The sequence below is a fragment of the Phoca vitulina genome, unplaced genomic scaffold, assembly GCF_004348235.1.
Source record: "Phoca vitulina isolate PV1807 unplaced genomic scaffold, GSC_HSeal_1.0 scaffold27, whole genome shotgun sequence".
In the NCBI taxonomy this organism is placed as follows: Eukaryota; Metazoa; Chordata; class Mammalia; order Carnivora; family Phocidae; genus Phoca; species Phoca vitulina.
The window spans coordinates 3,906,897-3,923,570 of NW_022589730.1; the positions used below are offsets into that span (position 1 = coordinate 3,906,897).

General features: G+C 51.0%; 1 protein-coding gene across 1 annotated transcript in view; it reads right to left on the reverse strand.

The window, feature by feature from the left end:
- Nucleotides 1-12,735: 12,735 nt before the first annotated feature.
- ZNF407 (zinc finger protein 407) overlaps nt 12,736-16,674 on the reverse strand; it is a 483,307-nt gene continuing 479,368 nt past the window's right edge. The window contains exons 9-10 of the mRNA XM_032422569.1: nt 14,211-14,304; nt 12,736-13,325 (exon numbers count right to left, since the gene is read on the reverse strand). Of these exons, the coding sequence (XP_032278460.1) occupies nt 13,319-13,325; nt 14,211-14,304 (101 nt within the window). The 3' untranslated portion in view covers nt 12,736-13,318. The remainder of the gene's footprint in view (nt 13,326-14,210; nt 14,305-16,674) is intronic.

Here is a 16,674-nt window from a genome sequence, read left to right on the forward strand (position 1 = left end):
CAAATTCACATGTTGAAGTCCTAACCCTTGGTACCTCAGAAAGAGAACATAGGTGGAAGTAGGGTCTTTACAGATGTCATTAGTTAAGATGAGGTCATTAGGATGGTCCCTAATGCAATGTGACTGGTGTCCTCATAAGAAGAGGAAGTCGGACACAGAACTCCATGTAAAGATGAAGGCGGAAGCCAGGGTGAAGCACGGACGCACCAGGAAACACCAAGAATCTCTGGCAAACCACAGAAGCTCGGGGAAAGCCTGGAGCCAGTGCTCCCTCCCAGCCTCCGAAGGAACCAGCCTTGCTGACACTGTGACCTCCGACTTCCTGCTTCTGGAGCTGGGAGAGAATCAGCTTCTGTGGATGAAGCCACCCACTTTGTGGCACTTTGTAACAGAGGTCCTAGCAGATTAATACACCAAACAACACTTTACTTAAATAAGGGGCTCCGTGGCTGTGAAACTGTGTTTGAAACCACCGAGCAAGACAATTTCTTCCATTTACACAGGAGGAAGCTGATGCCCAGACATACAAGGCAGACACAGGTAGAGACAAGCAGGATTACCAAGGAAAGATGCGGAACAGGAGCCTTGTTCTGCACTTTGTCCACTGAGGCATCAGCGTGATGTGACCTTTCCTCTGTGAGCTTTGAAATGTAGTTCACTGACTGACTACACGCCCTCTGCTCTTGGTCCATCAACACAGATGCTGAGCGGAATTGCTATCGTCCGCGCGAGAGAACACGCCCTGAGCATCTGCGATTAGAGCAGCAGTGGGGTGCGGGCTGGGTGGAGTCAGGCTGCGGAGGGGCTCCGGGGTCAATGCCATCATCAGCGTACGGGTCCTCCACTTCCAGGGTTAAATGTATTCCTAAGTATTTTATTCTTTTTGATGTTATTGCAAACGGGATTTTCTTAATTTCCTTTTCAGAGAAGTAGTGTGTGGAAATGCCCCCTGATTTTTGTATGTCGATTTTGTATCCTGCAACTTTACTAGATTCATGTAGTCGTTCCAACAGTTTTCTGTGGCATCTTTAGAGCTTTCTATATATAAGATCATGTCATCTGCAAACAGATCATTTCACTTCCTTCTTTCTGATGTGATGCCCGTTAGTTCTTTTTCCTGCCTGATTGCTCCAGTGAGGACTTGCAGTGCTCTGTTGAATACGAGAGGCGAGATCAGGCACCCTTGTCTTATTGCTGATCGCAGAGGCGAGGCTTCGAGGTTTGCACCAGTGAGTGTGATGTTTACGTATTTTCTATGGCTGCTTTTGTGGGACAACGCAATGTTGAGTAGTTGTGACAGAGACCATCTGGCCAATGAAGCCTAAAATATTGACTATCTGGTGCTTTGTAGAAAAAGTTGACCCTGTTCTAAAGCACCCCAGCATCCAGACTGCCTGAAACATGAACTACGCTGTCAGTTATAAACGTACCACTCTTCAGGAGACCGCAACCTCTTTTGAGCCTCAGGACCTGTCCCGTTCTCTTCTCTCTCCCAGTGCCAAGCACCAGCCTCACCTCCCACCGGCACCAACAAACACTGGATGGATGGAGGGTGAGTGGATGCATCGGTGTGGAGAGAAGGAAAGCATACTGCCCTAAACCTTTCCATTTAGCGCAGAAGGGGAATTGTTTGGAAAAATCACCAAAAACTGGTCACAACTTTTTACCCAACATGGTATAGTTGTTGATGGAGACGAAGCCATATGATTCTTCATGGTACTCAAGAGTGGAAATATATACCCACGTACTTTTCATAATCAGGGATGAATTGAGTTTTGGTAAGTTTTGGTAAGTTTTAATTAAGTTTTGGTAAAATAATTATTTTCGGATTGACTTGCACGAAGATTTAAACTAAGGTTTATCTTCATGTCTGATTGATCTTTCATGGGCAGTAACTTTTAATATTTTAGCACTAAAAGGTGTCAGTGATCCCAAACCAAATGATTCCAAGACATCTTGGAGGTGTTATTGAAGGACTTTACTGTAGGTCCTACAGATCACCAAATTCATGACTCCTATTTAATCACTGCTTGAAAGTTTGGTTTTTCATAGACTGAGTTTTCTTCGAATGAGTTCCACCCAAATGAGTTCTTAAAATGAGGTCTGTATGGAAACCCAAACAGAAAAACCTATTTTCCATCCAGTAAACTTAAAATATTTCTGCTACTTTGTTTTTTATTGCAGAAGTAGCATTTGAAAGGAAAATGAAACCTTTTTTTACCATTAGCAAACAAGAAAGCACATATCTTTTAAATGTCAGCAGATACAGCTCAATCACTTTCCAAAACAAGTTGCAGCAACATCCCACCAACAGCCTATAAACATAACCACTTCTCTTATCTTTGTAAACAGTGTAACCTGAGTAGTTATATACATTATATATAGTGCTCTAAAAAATAAAGTCATTTGGAAAAAAATAGTGTATATGACAATATATAGAGTGTGTATATATACACATATATGTATGTATGTAAGCACACACACACATAAAAAGCATCAGTTTGAGACAGCATTTCTAAAATATTCGGTTAAGTTGTGCACATTTCTATATGCTCATTGGCCAGTTTTAGTATTCTGTTCATTTTTCCATTGCGTTTTTTGTATTTTTAAATTGATTTTCGAAGCTCTTTATATAGTGTGGAAATTAACTCTTTGTAACCACGTTGCAAATACTTTCCCATTGTCATTTACCTTTTAACTGTTTTAATGGTGCTCTTTCCAGTACAGAGAGGTAAACTATTTCTGCAGTTAGACCTCTCAGTCTTATTCACCTTGACTCCTCGATTTTATATTTTGCTAAGAAAGGACCTCTTTCTAATACTACATAAAATTCTTCTTGTTTTGAGTACTTTTATGATTTTTTTAATATTATTTATTTATTCATTTGAGAGAGAAACAGAGAGAGCACAAGTGGGAGGGGCAGAGGGAGAGGGAGAGAGAATCTCAAGCAGACTCCATGCTGGATGCAGAGCCCAATTTTGGGCTTGATCCCAGGACCCTGAGATCTTGACCTGAGCCAAAACTGAGTCGGACATTTAACTACCTGCACCCCATCAGGCACCCCTTTTATGATTTATTTTTATGTTGAGTTTATTTTTGTGTGAAGAGTAAGAAAAGAATCCAACTTCATATTTTCCAAATGGTATCCAATTGTCTCAGAATTATGTATTGAACTCTATGATCTTTTATGGGGCACTGAGTCTGGCCTATTGTTCCTGCTCTCTACACTGAATAATGGTTTTTTAGTTGCCACAGATTATGGTTCTACTTTCGGTGTCTCTGTCACAGCCTGAGAATGACATCGATAGGGACGGCTTAGCAAAGGCTAAGCTAAGAAGGGCCAGGTCAGGGTCACAGAGAGCACTTCAGAGCCAGGCTTTGGAGCTGAGGCTTGACGTGCACAGGAAATCTCCTCCTGATATTCATGCTCTGTGATACTAGAAGGACCAACGTGCACAAGGGTTTAACGGACTGTGCTTTGCTCTTGCGGGAAGGCTCAACAATCACTTGGGCAGAACCTTAGGTTGCTCATGAGGAACGGCCCTTAATGTTCAAAGGAGATGCTTTTCCCCCAACATTGTAATGAAACCACTGCATTTGGTTGAGTCAGAGAAGCTTCCAATTCCACACGGGCTGCCCAAACAGCCATTTGAAGACCCAAGGACATGATGGCAGCACATGGGCGGGTCCAGGGCCAGACACTGGTCATCCCCGTGGACCTCTAAGATAACGGAGATGCCAGCTACTTGGCATTTTCCACCCATAGCTCCCAGCTTCCCCAACCCATAGGCGACCTTCTCGTCCCACTCTCCTGCACCGCCTTTCTGTGTCGGCAGCTGGAAGGACCGCCCTGGGCATTTCTCTGCCTGAGGCGCCCTGAGACTGGTACACAATGAAAGAGCAGAGGTGGGTGGACCCAGATTTAAATCATGTGGGACAGGGCTACTAGCTCTGAGTTTTGAATACTATCTTTGATGGATCGTGTAAGAGGGGGAAGGAAGAAGCTAGACATGTCTGGTGGTGCCTGGTAAGACTTGTCACCATCCCCATCTAGCCAAATTGCACAGGGAGCCCAGGGTCCCTCCCAGGGCAGCCCCTGCAGGTGGTGTGCCTCCATCCCATGGACCCTCCAGGCCATGGAGTGGGGGGAATGGCAGTAGACGTGAGCTTGTGTGTTTAACCCCAGTGTGTGGTGTGAGCATTCTGTAAAAGTGGGAAGAATGAGATAGTCCTGGAACCAGATCCAGAGCCTGAGGGAATGGCTGATAGGCTGAGCTGGGCAGTTATCATTTGACAGATGAGGGAACGAACTGGTTGGGTGATTTTCCCAAAGGCCTGGAGGCTGGGCATCAGGAAGACCGGGATTTAATTCTGGCTCAGGGATGTTCCTTCCACACCAGTAAGTGAGCAACACCAAGCAGATGACAGGTGAAGTCTGATATGTCCAGGGAAGAACACCCCGCTGATGGCAGGTGTAGACACTGGCAGCCGGGCACGGCCATCAGCAAAACAAGTGAGTTCTGGTTGCTTTTGAACCCCTGGCTTCAGGCCAGGGTCGAAGAGGTGAGTGATGGTGTCCTCTTCCGCAGACACTCCCCTCGTGGGCGCGGCGCAAACAGCACGCTGTGCGCCAGTGCAGTTACGGAGAGGGTTGTCCCGTTCAGTCCTGCACATGGGGAGGGGCCAGCAGCTTCGTCCGTGACCGTGAACGAGGCGCAGCTGTGGATCATTCCCATGCAACGCTGGGTGTTCGTGCCGGAGGGTGGATGTGCGCGCAGCTTGTCTTTCCTCACGGGGTCACAGTCTATTTTTTTAAGGGAGTCTATTGTTTGATCCTGCCGGGTGCTGTGGGGACAGGACAGACCGTGGTTTGTGGTGTGGGCAGGGGCACCCCAGGGGCACCGTCCCTGAATACAGTTTACCCTTAGGGGTAGAAATAGGGCTGTAAGATGCCCCCACCCAAACCTGTCCTCTTTTGCCACTTCTGTGCTGCCCAAATGAAGGATGTGTCAGGGAGACCCCACAAAATAGGAGGGTCCCCAACTGCCACATGGGAACAGCTGGTAATTCTGGCCCCCAGCCTTGGACTGCCGGGGGAGATGCTGCCCTTCTCGGCTTGGAGCCTGGGATGCGGCTGGAAGGAAGCCCCCTCTGCCACTGCATTGTTGGAATTCTCTGGGTCTCACTCTGCAGACCTGAGGATTTATTTTTTACCTCCATTAGGTGTATAGAAACATTATTTCATGGTTTTATTTTTATTGAAAATGACCATATGCAATCACATTACCTTGAAATAGAATATTCTATGGGAACTGTTATGAGGAGTTTAAAACTGTTGCAGGCCAGGGAAATGTGATCGTATCAAAGTCCAGAAATAATACTAAGATGGAGAATAAACTACTTGGAAGCCACATTTCTAAAGGACCGCAGATGGTAATATATAAACCACTGAAGTAAAGTTCAAGTGGTGTGTAAATGTCACCAGGTCCATGATATTAAAATTGCCATTTTATAGCATGCGTAGTTTGGGTGGAGTTCATGATTATTAAATCTTGGATAGCACCAGTCAACACATTCAGAACGTTATATTCCTGTGTGGGACCGTGTGGGTGTGTTACCTACGCTGGTTTGTGCCCATCCAGGGGTTCCAAGGGCCAGGGCCCTTGCTGGGTGGGGAAATGCCAACAAAGGGGGCCAGCCAGCCCTCGAAGGGCCGTGGGGGGCCACTCTCGGGGGGGGGAATGGAAGGCCCAGTGCCTCTGTGTCGTGGTGGAATCGGCATCTTCTGCCCTGGAGAGTTGGGCCCAGTTGCACGGGGCCCGCCCCCAAGCCAACCACATGGTTAGTTATTTTAGTATAAATAGAACTGACGAATTCATCCCCTTTAATCTGACAAGCATTTTTGAGGACCTATTATTTTGGAGGCTGTATTTGGTCATGGTCACACATTGCTTCCCAGTGGAAAGCCAAGAGGATAGAAAACAGACAAGTAGATTGGAAGATGATGCTTCCGGTTTCCACAAATGTAAATCAGGGCCCCAGTGGTTGCTACAGGGCGTAAATGGTGGAAAGTATCAGCCACAAAAGATTTGTGCAAGGTTCCATCAGCCCCTTGGGAGGGTGTCATTGTGCATATAAGTGCGCACTGAAATGTGGCACGTCCAGCTGCTGAATTCAGACACGACGATTGTCCACAGACCGGCTGGGTCCACTGGGGGTTGAGAACACAAAGGTGGAAAGCTGTCCGCCCAGGAGAAGCCCTGCTTCGACAGAGCTGAGGGGACTGCCGACAATGAAACGTCTGCACAGACTTTGTTCATGTCACACTCCCCATGTGCAAAGCAAACCCTGCAGAGGAACACTAAAGTGAGTGAGGTTCATTCTGAACCTTCATCATGTAGAGAAGACAAGGAGGTCCCCCTCCTTCCACAAGATAAATTAATTTTTAAAAATATAAAGATTTTATTTATTTAAGAGAGAGAGAGCACGAGTTGGGGGGAGCAGAGGGAGAGGGAGAAGCAGGCTTCCCGCTGAGCAAGGAGCCCGATGCGGGACTCGATCCCAGGACCCTGAGATCATGACCTGAGCCGAAGGCAGACGCCCAATCGACTGAGCCACCCAGGCGCCCCGATTTTTACTGTTTCAGTCAGGCTTCAGACACAAGACACGTGGAGAATTGTGCAAAAGAGGAGTTTCTCCTGCAAATAAAACACTGGTTTTTCCAGAGTGGCTCGCCCTGAGTCATCCCTTCTCCCTGATGTCTTCCTCCTCCCCTGGGCTCCGAGCATGGCCCCCCATGCAGGACGCTCCAGCAGGAGATGCGCCGCCATCAGCCTGCTCAGGGGACACAGAACCGCGCAGTGACAAGGCAGAGGGGGCTCACCGATGCATGTCTGGGGGTGTGGTTTCATTTTTCCACCCGATGTGCCCCAACGGGGAGGGTCCCAACTCTGTCATCCTTTCCCAGGGGCGATGGACAACGTCGTGGGGGACGTTTGGTTAAAAACCAGCCTGCAGACCAGTGGGAGAGACAGGACTCGCGTTGGACGTGCTCTCCTGGCCTCTGCGGCCCGGGGTCGCGTGGAAAACGACCGTCGGATTCTGCTCGACCTCCACATGCACTTTGTCCCCTCTGCTCATTTCCTGGGAGCAGAACTGTGGGCTTGGGTCTCCATGGGCACGGGCGGGCACCTGTGCTCTGGGCTGGGGACGCGCTCGCAACAACAAGGGGACAGCACGACGGCGCCATGTCAGCAGGGGCAGCCGCCCGCCGTGCACGTGGGCCGGGGTCTCTGCTTTCCAACTGAAGTCTGCTCACAAGAGGAGCTATTCTGGCAAAACTGATGACATTTATGGATCTTCTTCCAGTTGCAACCTGATTCTTATGGGCCTGTACTGACGTCAGTAATAAACAATAATAAGATTGTAAACTACTGCTCTTTATAATAAAATTATGCTCCTTCGACATATTATAAATCTAATAGCTATTACATCAGCACCCATAACTATATATCACGGCTTACCTTTTAAATACACACAGGGTATTATATGGCTCAACCGAAACTGCCAGATTTATTATTACTGGTTATAGCCACAACCTTCATGACGTCACAAATGACTAATCGGCAAGAAACGAAGAGCAGTGCAATTTAGAGATGAGCTGTCCCGAGGCTCTAGGGGTGGGGATGGGGGAACGGCCAGCTGGCCTCGCTGGCCTCGATGCCCCTTGCGCGGCCACGGTTTGCCCCCCTCCACGCCGCACTAGCACCCATGTTTCTGTTTTCAGCATCTTCATAAGGTGGAAGGACAAAAGAACGGGGAAGACAATAACCGAGGACCAAAACAACTGAGTCAAGAGATTTCATTGGATTATTATTAATAATCGGGCTAACATTTGGGCACTCGTTACAGGTGCTAAAACCCTTCATTGACGACCTCCAAGTTACCCCACCTAATAGTCTCCCCAGACGCAAAGGGCTTGGGCAAGGGGAGGGGCCATCGTGTGATGGCCCAGGAGAAATCACTCAATGCTGCACCTCAGAAAGGAAAAGCAGGACACGCGGCCGGTGTCCCACCCAGAGCCTGTTCCACCCGGGTCCGCCTGCAGGTGCCCCGGGCCAGCGATGCCCACCAGTGTCCTCCAGAGGCCAACTGGGGTGCTCACCACCTGTCTGAGGACCGTGGGTGCAGTTGGGGTCAGAGCCGAGTTCCTCTCTTCCCGGCCTCCCGCTAGGGCCCAGGCGCACCTGTAATTCTGCACGCGGGGGGCGGGGACAAGCAGGTGTGACCGTGGGGGGAACGGTGGCATTAATGGGAAAACCGCATTGTGCCGACTTCCCGAGACTGTGAAACCCACGGAGTGAGACTTCAGGTTTGGCACCTGCTCCAGAACCTTCTTGATGAAAAAAAGGTTGTCTTCATTAAGAGCGTTAATATTCATGCGGCATGGTAATTTTGACACAGAAAAGGTCTCTGTAACCTTTTCTTGTGTGAGAATTTTTTACTTCTCAAGGAAATTACAGTCCAGCAATGACTTAATTAATGCTGGCTTTCTTCGGCAGGTTTTGAGGAGCTGTCAGTTTGGGCTTGAGGATCTGTCATCGGGAGCGGCTGGGGCTGGGGCTCGGGGAGGGAGGGGACCGGCCGGCCGTGGGCTCCCGCGCTGGGGGGCACCTTCCCACATTCGTTTTAATTTAGCAACCGGCTTTTCCTAATGCTAGGTCATTTATTATTGGGACGGAGGGCACAGCTTGAATTAATAATCCATTTTTCACCCGGCATATTTATTCTTTTTATTATAATGACTTCGTTCCTAATCCGTTTGGCTCTGGTAAATTTGGGTGAGGCGTGGCACAGTGGGTGGCTGGGCCCCTGTGAACAGCCTGCCAGAAGCCACCTGGGAGTGAAGGGAAACTGTCCTCGTCCTTCAAAAAACAACCGTCACCCCCGGAGAAGAGGCTCCCCCGAGGTGAGAAGCCAGGCACCCAGCCGGGGGTACCTGCCAGCACCCCTGTGAGAACCTGCCTGGGCCAGGGCAGCTGGGGCAGCACCGGGGGCGCGAGCACAGTGCCGGCCCTGCAGCCTGCCCGGGGTCACCTCTGCTGCCCCGAGTGGCCAACAGCTGGGGCGGTCCCGCCTCCCGTCTCTCGGTTGCTTCCTTTGCCTCGCTCCGTTGGCTTCCTGGGCCGCGGTGGATGCACAGTGTGGGGAGTCTGACGTCCGTGGGGCTGTCTTGGAGGAAGCATGCCACGCGGGAGCTAGCAGACCCTGACCCAGCTCACCCAAGAGCTGGGCGTCATAAAGGGAGGGAGCAGAGGGGACACGGGGCACGTCCCTCTCACGGCCATAAATCCACACACGCACATCCGCCCCGCTCCAGGGAAGGGGGCACGTCACCATCTGCAGAGTTGTCCCTCGGTTTTTATTTCTGGAAACACTGACAGTGAGTTGGAGCATCGTTCTCCAACATTCTCCAGGTTGAAATATGGAAGATGAAGCCATCCCAAGAGCTCCTAAGAGGCAGAGGGCTTTGGGACAACAGGATTCTCCAATATCGCAGGCAAGAGGGAAGCTTCCGGAACGCTTAGGCCCAGGGCCTGCCTCCCCGCACACAGTTGGGGATGGAAAGATGTGTGCTGCTTCAGAAGCCCAAGGGGGGAGAAGCAGGAGTGAAAGGGGAAAGGTCAGTCTCCAGCTGCAGAGGATAAATCAGAAGTGCTCCTGTCATGGGGCCGGGCCGCAAGCCCCCCACACATAATTTAGAGTCAGCCCCCGACATCCTCCCTGCCTCCCTGAACATAAACCAGTGACTCCATTAGCCAAAAGGATTCAACACTGGGCTGGGAGGGAGAAACAATATTTCAGAGATGTGTGCATCGCCTCCGCGGGTCTCCTCTGGATCAAATCCGGTGCAGGAAGGGAAGAGGCCGGCGGTGGGGACGGGGCGAGCCTGTGCTCTGGGCAAAGCCCCCGAGGCAGCGGCAGGGCCCCGTGTGCAGGCACCCGGAGGGCCAGAGGGCAGGCCCAGCCAGCGGGGCCCGCTTCGGGGCCACTGTCACCTCAGGCGCAGCACCATTTCCTGGACCCCTGTGACGAGGCTGAGGCATGATAATTTGAGTGGAAACACCAGCTGCCCAAGGCCCTGCTTCAGATTTAAATTTCCATTTTTACAATGCAATGAAAAATCTTCCCAAGAGGAAGGAAAAGTCTCCATGCCCCTCTACCTGTGCTAAATTCTCCAGGAAACAAAATACGTGCAGCACGGACGGTCATGGGATCCCCTTATCGCCGCAGAGCAGTGTCTGGCCCCAGACCATCTCCAGGAGTGGAGGATAGATAATACATGCTGTATTTCCAATATCATTAGGTATCACCAAATAAAATAAATATTTTTCCCTGCCGGGGCACAACAAAGAAGGGTGGGGGGACCAAGGAACGGGTTCTCATCCAAGGCGGCAGGCAGCACTGGGAGCCAAAGAGGAAGCACAGAAGATTCCAGGCCCTCAGTGGAGGCAGGAGAGACCCTGCAAGGCTCGCAGGCTCTAGCATGAGAGGCGAGGGAGAAGGGGAACTCATTGGTGAGGAGTTTATAAGCAACAGTGTGAACACACATGGGGGAATGGGAGAGTACCTCTTACACTCCAGACAGGGATAACCAGGGACCCGGACACACTTCCAAGTATGTTCATTGGCTTATGATGGGAACCCCTCCCAGAAAACCCCCAAACTTCCCCACTTTATTCCTCGAACCTGTACTAAGAACCAACCAGGTGCCCACATGACAGCAGCCAGAAGGATCCCTATCAGAGCAGAAGGGATCTTGTGATTCTTTTTTTTTTTTTTTTTTTTTTAAAGATTTTATTTATTTATTTGAGAGAGAGAGAACACATGAGAGGGGATAGGGTCAGAGGACGAAGCAGACTCCCTGCCGAGCAGGGAGCCCGATGCGGGACTCGATCCCAGGACTCCAGGATCATGACCTGAGCCGAAGGCAGTCGCTTAACCAACTGAGCCACCCAGGCGCCCAGGGATCTTGTGATTCTGATCGCTCCCCATCATTTTGCACCCAGCCAGTCGAGGTGCACGCGGCCTCTGGGTTCTAGCCAGGGACACGCCCTCCGTGACGGGAATATTGAACTGGAGCCTCTCTCTCTTCTGTCTCTAAATACAGGAAGAGGGACAGAAGGAGAACAGGGCCACCCGGACCCTAGGACACATTTTCAGGAATGGTGGCACCATCGTCACCGGCTGGTGGGTAACCTGGCGGTGTGCCGGCTCGGAGCCGCAGGAGAGGAAGGGACGTGCCGTGGGAGCATCTCTGGGCCTGTGTCTGGCTGGAGAAGTGGTGGCAGGGAGAGGGGAACACGGCTCCTCTTGGCCAGGGCGGCTGCGTGCAGGATACGGTGTGATGCCAGGGCCCGGGCACCAATCAAACGGAACCATGTGCCTGTCCCCGCGCAGTGTGGGATCCCTCCTGTGGCAGGTTCAAAGTCTGAGAGGCAGGGAGCCCATGGGCCTGGGTGTCGGGCCAACTCCCAGGCTGCGAAGAGGCCTGGGAAGTGCTTGGAGGCTGGCCTGGGATGAGCAAACCCGGTCAGCCGGGGCAAAGGCGGGGGAGTGAGGAGCTGTCGCAGCAGCTCCCTTCCACCACACTGCTCCCTGTCGAGCCCCGCTTTCCCACTAAGGAACCCCAGTTGGGTTCCGGTATCAGGCAAATTGATTTTGTTACTTGAGCCCCTCTTACTCAAGTGCTGTGCACACCACACCAGGAGGGTCTTCCCCCAGCCCCACAGAGTGAATTACAGTTGGCCCAGATCTGCTGGTGATGGTCCAGGAGCGGGGAAGGGGGGCCAGTTCTGACCAATGGGCCATGAGGGCAAGTCTGCCAGAGAAGATTTTCTTATCAGATGCAAAGATGCGGGTCTCTGTAGAAAACGCCCCCTTCTTCCTGTCCTGTCTTCCAGTGAGGGTGTGATGGCTGGAACCACAGCAACCATTTTGAGGTCCTGGGATGACAATCATGACGACAGAGAGTGGGGAATGTGTCACAGACACAGAAGAGATGGCGCCAATGAACAGGTGCACCAATCCCCCAACGGCTGCCCCAGCTTCGTGTGATCTGAGCAAGGTGGCTTTGCTGCCTCAGTCCCTCCTTCTCAGATATCACGCTAACCACGCCACAGAGCCGCAGGAGAGTGAGAGGATGACATGGCCGAAGACAGGAACTTCCGAGGGAGCGTGGATGGTAACTGGGAGCACGTCACGTGAAGAGTGTACTATGGTAGGACAGGAAGGCTGATGGGCTCACGGCTGCAAACCAAACACGTGGGCCTCCGGCACCTAGTGCGAAAGGGTGGTCTGGGCCAGTGGTGCCGTTGGCCCCGCAGTGTCAGACGCTGTGGGTGGCTGCACGTGGGTCCTGGTGCCATGGTGGGGGCTGGCTGGGACCCACAAACAGGTAATTCAGATCGGCCAGAAGGCTCGAGAGACAAACGTGAGCTGGGCCAGAGGCTCTCAAGGTGAGAGGGCGGACCCAGAGCAAAGTCTGGAAGAGATGCTCCTACGGGACCCAGGGAGCATGCAGTGGTGGGAGGTGACCCTTGGGGACAGTGCGAGCAAATGCAGCAAAGACACTGCACCCCCACAGGGAGGTGAGCAGCCTGCAGCCCTGGGGCGGATCAGAGTTCCCAGCTCAGGTGGTGTGTGCACCGCTGGACTCAGCCGGGGGCTTCTCTGCCGCACAGCAGGGATGAGATGAGCTCGAGAGCGAAACAGCCCAGCCGCACGCCCTCCTCTCCGTAAGGGTCACCCACCTTCATTCCAGAATACTGATCCCATCAGGGGAACAATATTGAGTCTTTCCTGCCGCTCCGAGAGTGTCTGAAAAGACTTTATTTGTCATTTTGTGGCCTGTAGTTTCAGTTTTTCTTTGTTGAGATGCAGAATAAATGTGCTTCCAGAGGCCAGGATGAAGGACCAGGCCCTGCAAGGTGCCCTTGGAGCTGGCCCACCTCTACTTCAGAGGCTCCTCCATTCTTGTCCACGAGCGTGGGACGTCAGCGCGCCCAGCTCACACGTGTCCGTAGACCGAGCTCAGGGCTGGGAGGGAGCGAACAGGGGTCACGGTACGCCGTCCCAGCCAGGACAGCAAGCAGCACCAGGTAAATGAGATTAATGAGAGGAATGCAGTGCTGACAGACTCGGTTGTGCTGTGTCGTGCTGTGTGGTGCTGTGTTGCGTCGACGACACGCGTTCCCGTGCGATGGCGTGGCGGCGGGGCTGCTCCTCACAGCTACGGCAGCTGAGCCCAGAAATACGATCATATCCTGCACGTCAATGCTATTTTTATTTTCAAAATATTTCCAGTTGCATTCTCTTATTTCAGTCTCAAAACATTTCACAAGGTAGGTGGGGGGGCGGGGACTGGGACAACTAGAGGAGACCCCTGTGGGGCCAGGAGAAGGGGATGCAGCCCCCCAGTAAGAAGGCTCAGGAGGGGCGGGACGGTCACAGGGAGGTTCCCGGCCTGGTGTCATCAAAGCCCGAGCCGCCAGGACGGCTCCTCTCCAGGCCCGGGTTCCATTCTGCCCCACGATGGCAGGTGCTCCCGGCCCACAGAGCCCAGCACCCCTGCCCACCCTGCTCGGCAGCCCCTCCAGCCTGTCCTCGGATGAGGAACCTCCGGCAGCAGAGGCTTGGTTCCCGGGCATGGTGCAACAGTCGCCTCTGTGGGGCCTTCCAGAGCAGGAGCTGACCCCCAGAGAAGCCAGGGCCGCCCTCCGCGTCTTCTCTGGCAGCTGGTGTCACCTGGGCCCAGCTAGCGTGAGGGGCGCCCGTGGACTCAGGGCCCAGCCGGCCCAGCAGGAGGAGCACAGGGGTCTGTGGAGCCCAGGCAGCTGTGGGCCTGGGGCTCTCCCCTCTCTTGCTCCCTTCCTGCCTGTCCCCTGCCCTCCAGGGTAGGATTCCCCTGGAGATGTCATCACTGGAGCTCCCAACATCTCCTTTCTGTGCTCCGGCCCCAACTCCGCCGTCCCAGCCCGAGCTCTCTCTCAGCCTTTATCCAAGCTTCCTGCCCACCTTCCCCCGGCGGGGCTCCAAATCCCATGCTCAAGTGAATCTAGACCAGTCACGCACCCCAACACAGCTCTCCCTTGGTTGAAAATATTTATGATGGATTCCACTGCTTCCCTTCGGCCCGACCCTCGGCTCACCTTGGACGCCTCTCTCGTTCAATCCAATCCGACAATCTTTCACTGAGTGCCCTATACACTGTGTTGCTGGGGAGAGACACATCAGGCATGGATCCTGCAATTAAAGACATTAGAGACCCATGTAATTGGAGGTTAGAGACAGGCTGGACCTTTAAGAGCATCTGGAATCCAACCTCTTATTTTATCCACCAACAAGAGAACGCCCAGAGAGGGTCAAGGGATTGTTCAAGGTCGCACAGCTAAAAATGGGAATGGGCATGCTAACCTGGTAAGCATTCTCCCCACAGCTTTATAACATGTCCCTCCTGAGGTGTGCAATTGAGCGGGGAACCGGGGGACAGAGGGGGGCACACAGACAGAAACCTGTTCATCATATGACCTGCAAGGTCTGCTCAATTCTTTACCCCATCTCACTGCAACTAGACATTCCACAACATCTTCAGGCAAGGAGATAAAAGAAAATACACACACACACACACACACACACACACACACACACACACATTTGTTGGTAGGCTCTCAGCATCCCAAGGCTTCTGAGAACAAAACAGAACTGGACACATTTGTAAAACCCATTAACAGGTTAAAAAAGGGGGGATTGCTATCAAAACAAAAAGTGTTACCATGATCAGGTCTAAACAAGCATCCTTTAGGATAATGCAAAGTACATACATTCCAATAATTTCAATTTCAGCCATGTAATGTCACACTTACACACTGTTTTCTAATTTCCTAGGGAAAAAAAATATCCTTTGTTTAATCTGCACCATTTTCACTCCTCTGTTCTCCGCTGGCTGCCCAGCTGCTGGGATGTCTGATTTTTCACTTGCTGATTTAGACGCTCGTATGACACATCCAACCTTTTAAATAAATCATTCATTTTTTTTAAAGGTTGGCTATGTCATAGTGTTGTGATGCACCCAATTTTTAAAATAACTGTTTATTTGATGTCAGGTACATCAGACATAAAAATAAATGTGACTTGGTAGAACTTAATACAAAAATTTGAGATCTGATTTGGATTACCTCAGTCGAGTCCTCAATGAATTAAGAGTGTTTTGGCCAGGCTCAGGGGAAAATGGGAAATCATATAGCATGTGTCTTCCAGTGTCCCCAGCTCTCCTTTCAGTGGCTTCCTCCCCCATGAGCCCAGCTTTCTCATGCTCAGAGTCATCCTACATTTCCCCTCATCCCTGCTCTTAGGAAGGGCTTCTGAACCAGTCCCTCAATGTTGTGTGATGCGCCTCCCGTGCCCAGTGCCTCCCACCGGGTCCCACCCATGTGGCCCAGGAGTGTGCCTGGTATGGAGCAGCCCCTCCACACTCGTTTGTTGCAGGGATGAAAGGCTGGGAATATTTGTGTTTTAAGTCTTAACCTCTCACTGAGAAATGAAACTCAAAGGTATGTGAAGCAGATAATATGGGGCGAGACCTGGAAGGAGCAAATGACACTCCAATGTAATAAGGCAAAAGAAATGGGTAGGATGTGGAAAGTGAGTCCCAACCACAGAGTACTCCCTAACGTCCTCAGACCCACAGTTTGCACTTGCTGTCACGCATGTGCACGTTGGTTTACATTCTGGACGTGCATATCTACGCAGCTGTTGGCCTTACATAATACAGAACCAGAGCACCATGATAAGGTCTATGCTACTTTTATTGTAGAAAGCTTAGTACGATGATGAGCACTATTAGATTTTTAAAAACAGTTTATGAATTGAGTGCATTGCAACATCGGGGTGCTAGTGCTGAATTCATATTAGTGACACTGGCACATAATAATGCTCATAGAGCAGCACTAGTACAATCACTACTAGTACTTCCATGTTATTATTACTGTCCCTAGGAGGCCCTGTCCCACAGCTGAAGTATTAGGCCAGCTGCAAGGCTAAGAAGCAATAGCATTACCATACATTATTTGCATGCAGGAAAATGCGACTATGAATTTTAACTCAGGACTTTTGCTGCTCATATATGGTGGTGGAGGCTGGTGTACACATGGTCTCGGTTTCGGTCTCCCTTTAGCCGATGGGTGGGCAAAAGCCAGAGAGAACTATGCTTTCAGTTCTGGTATCATGTTTTGAGATAAAGACAAGAAGAAAAATGCAGGAATCCTAAAATTCCACAAGGTAAAGAGCAATACCAAGAGAAGGGTAAGGAACATGAACTGTAACTTTGCCAAGTAGGAAACTTCAAAGTCCATAAGAGTATGAAAAAATTCCCAGACCCACTAGTAACCAGAGAGCAAACACAAGGCACATGAAAATGGTGGTCAGTGAGAGGGTGGGAGGAAACGAGATAAAAGGGATGAGCAAACAAAGGAACCATATAAGAGAGAGGCCTTGCAGGGACAAATGGCAGTAATGTACCATGAACTGAATATGACAAACACAATCCTTTTCACCTGAGGAAAACAAATAGACTAGTAACTTAAAAAATTGAATGAGGGGGGAGATTTTTGGATA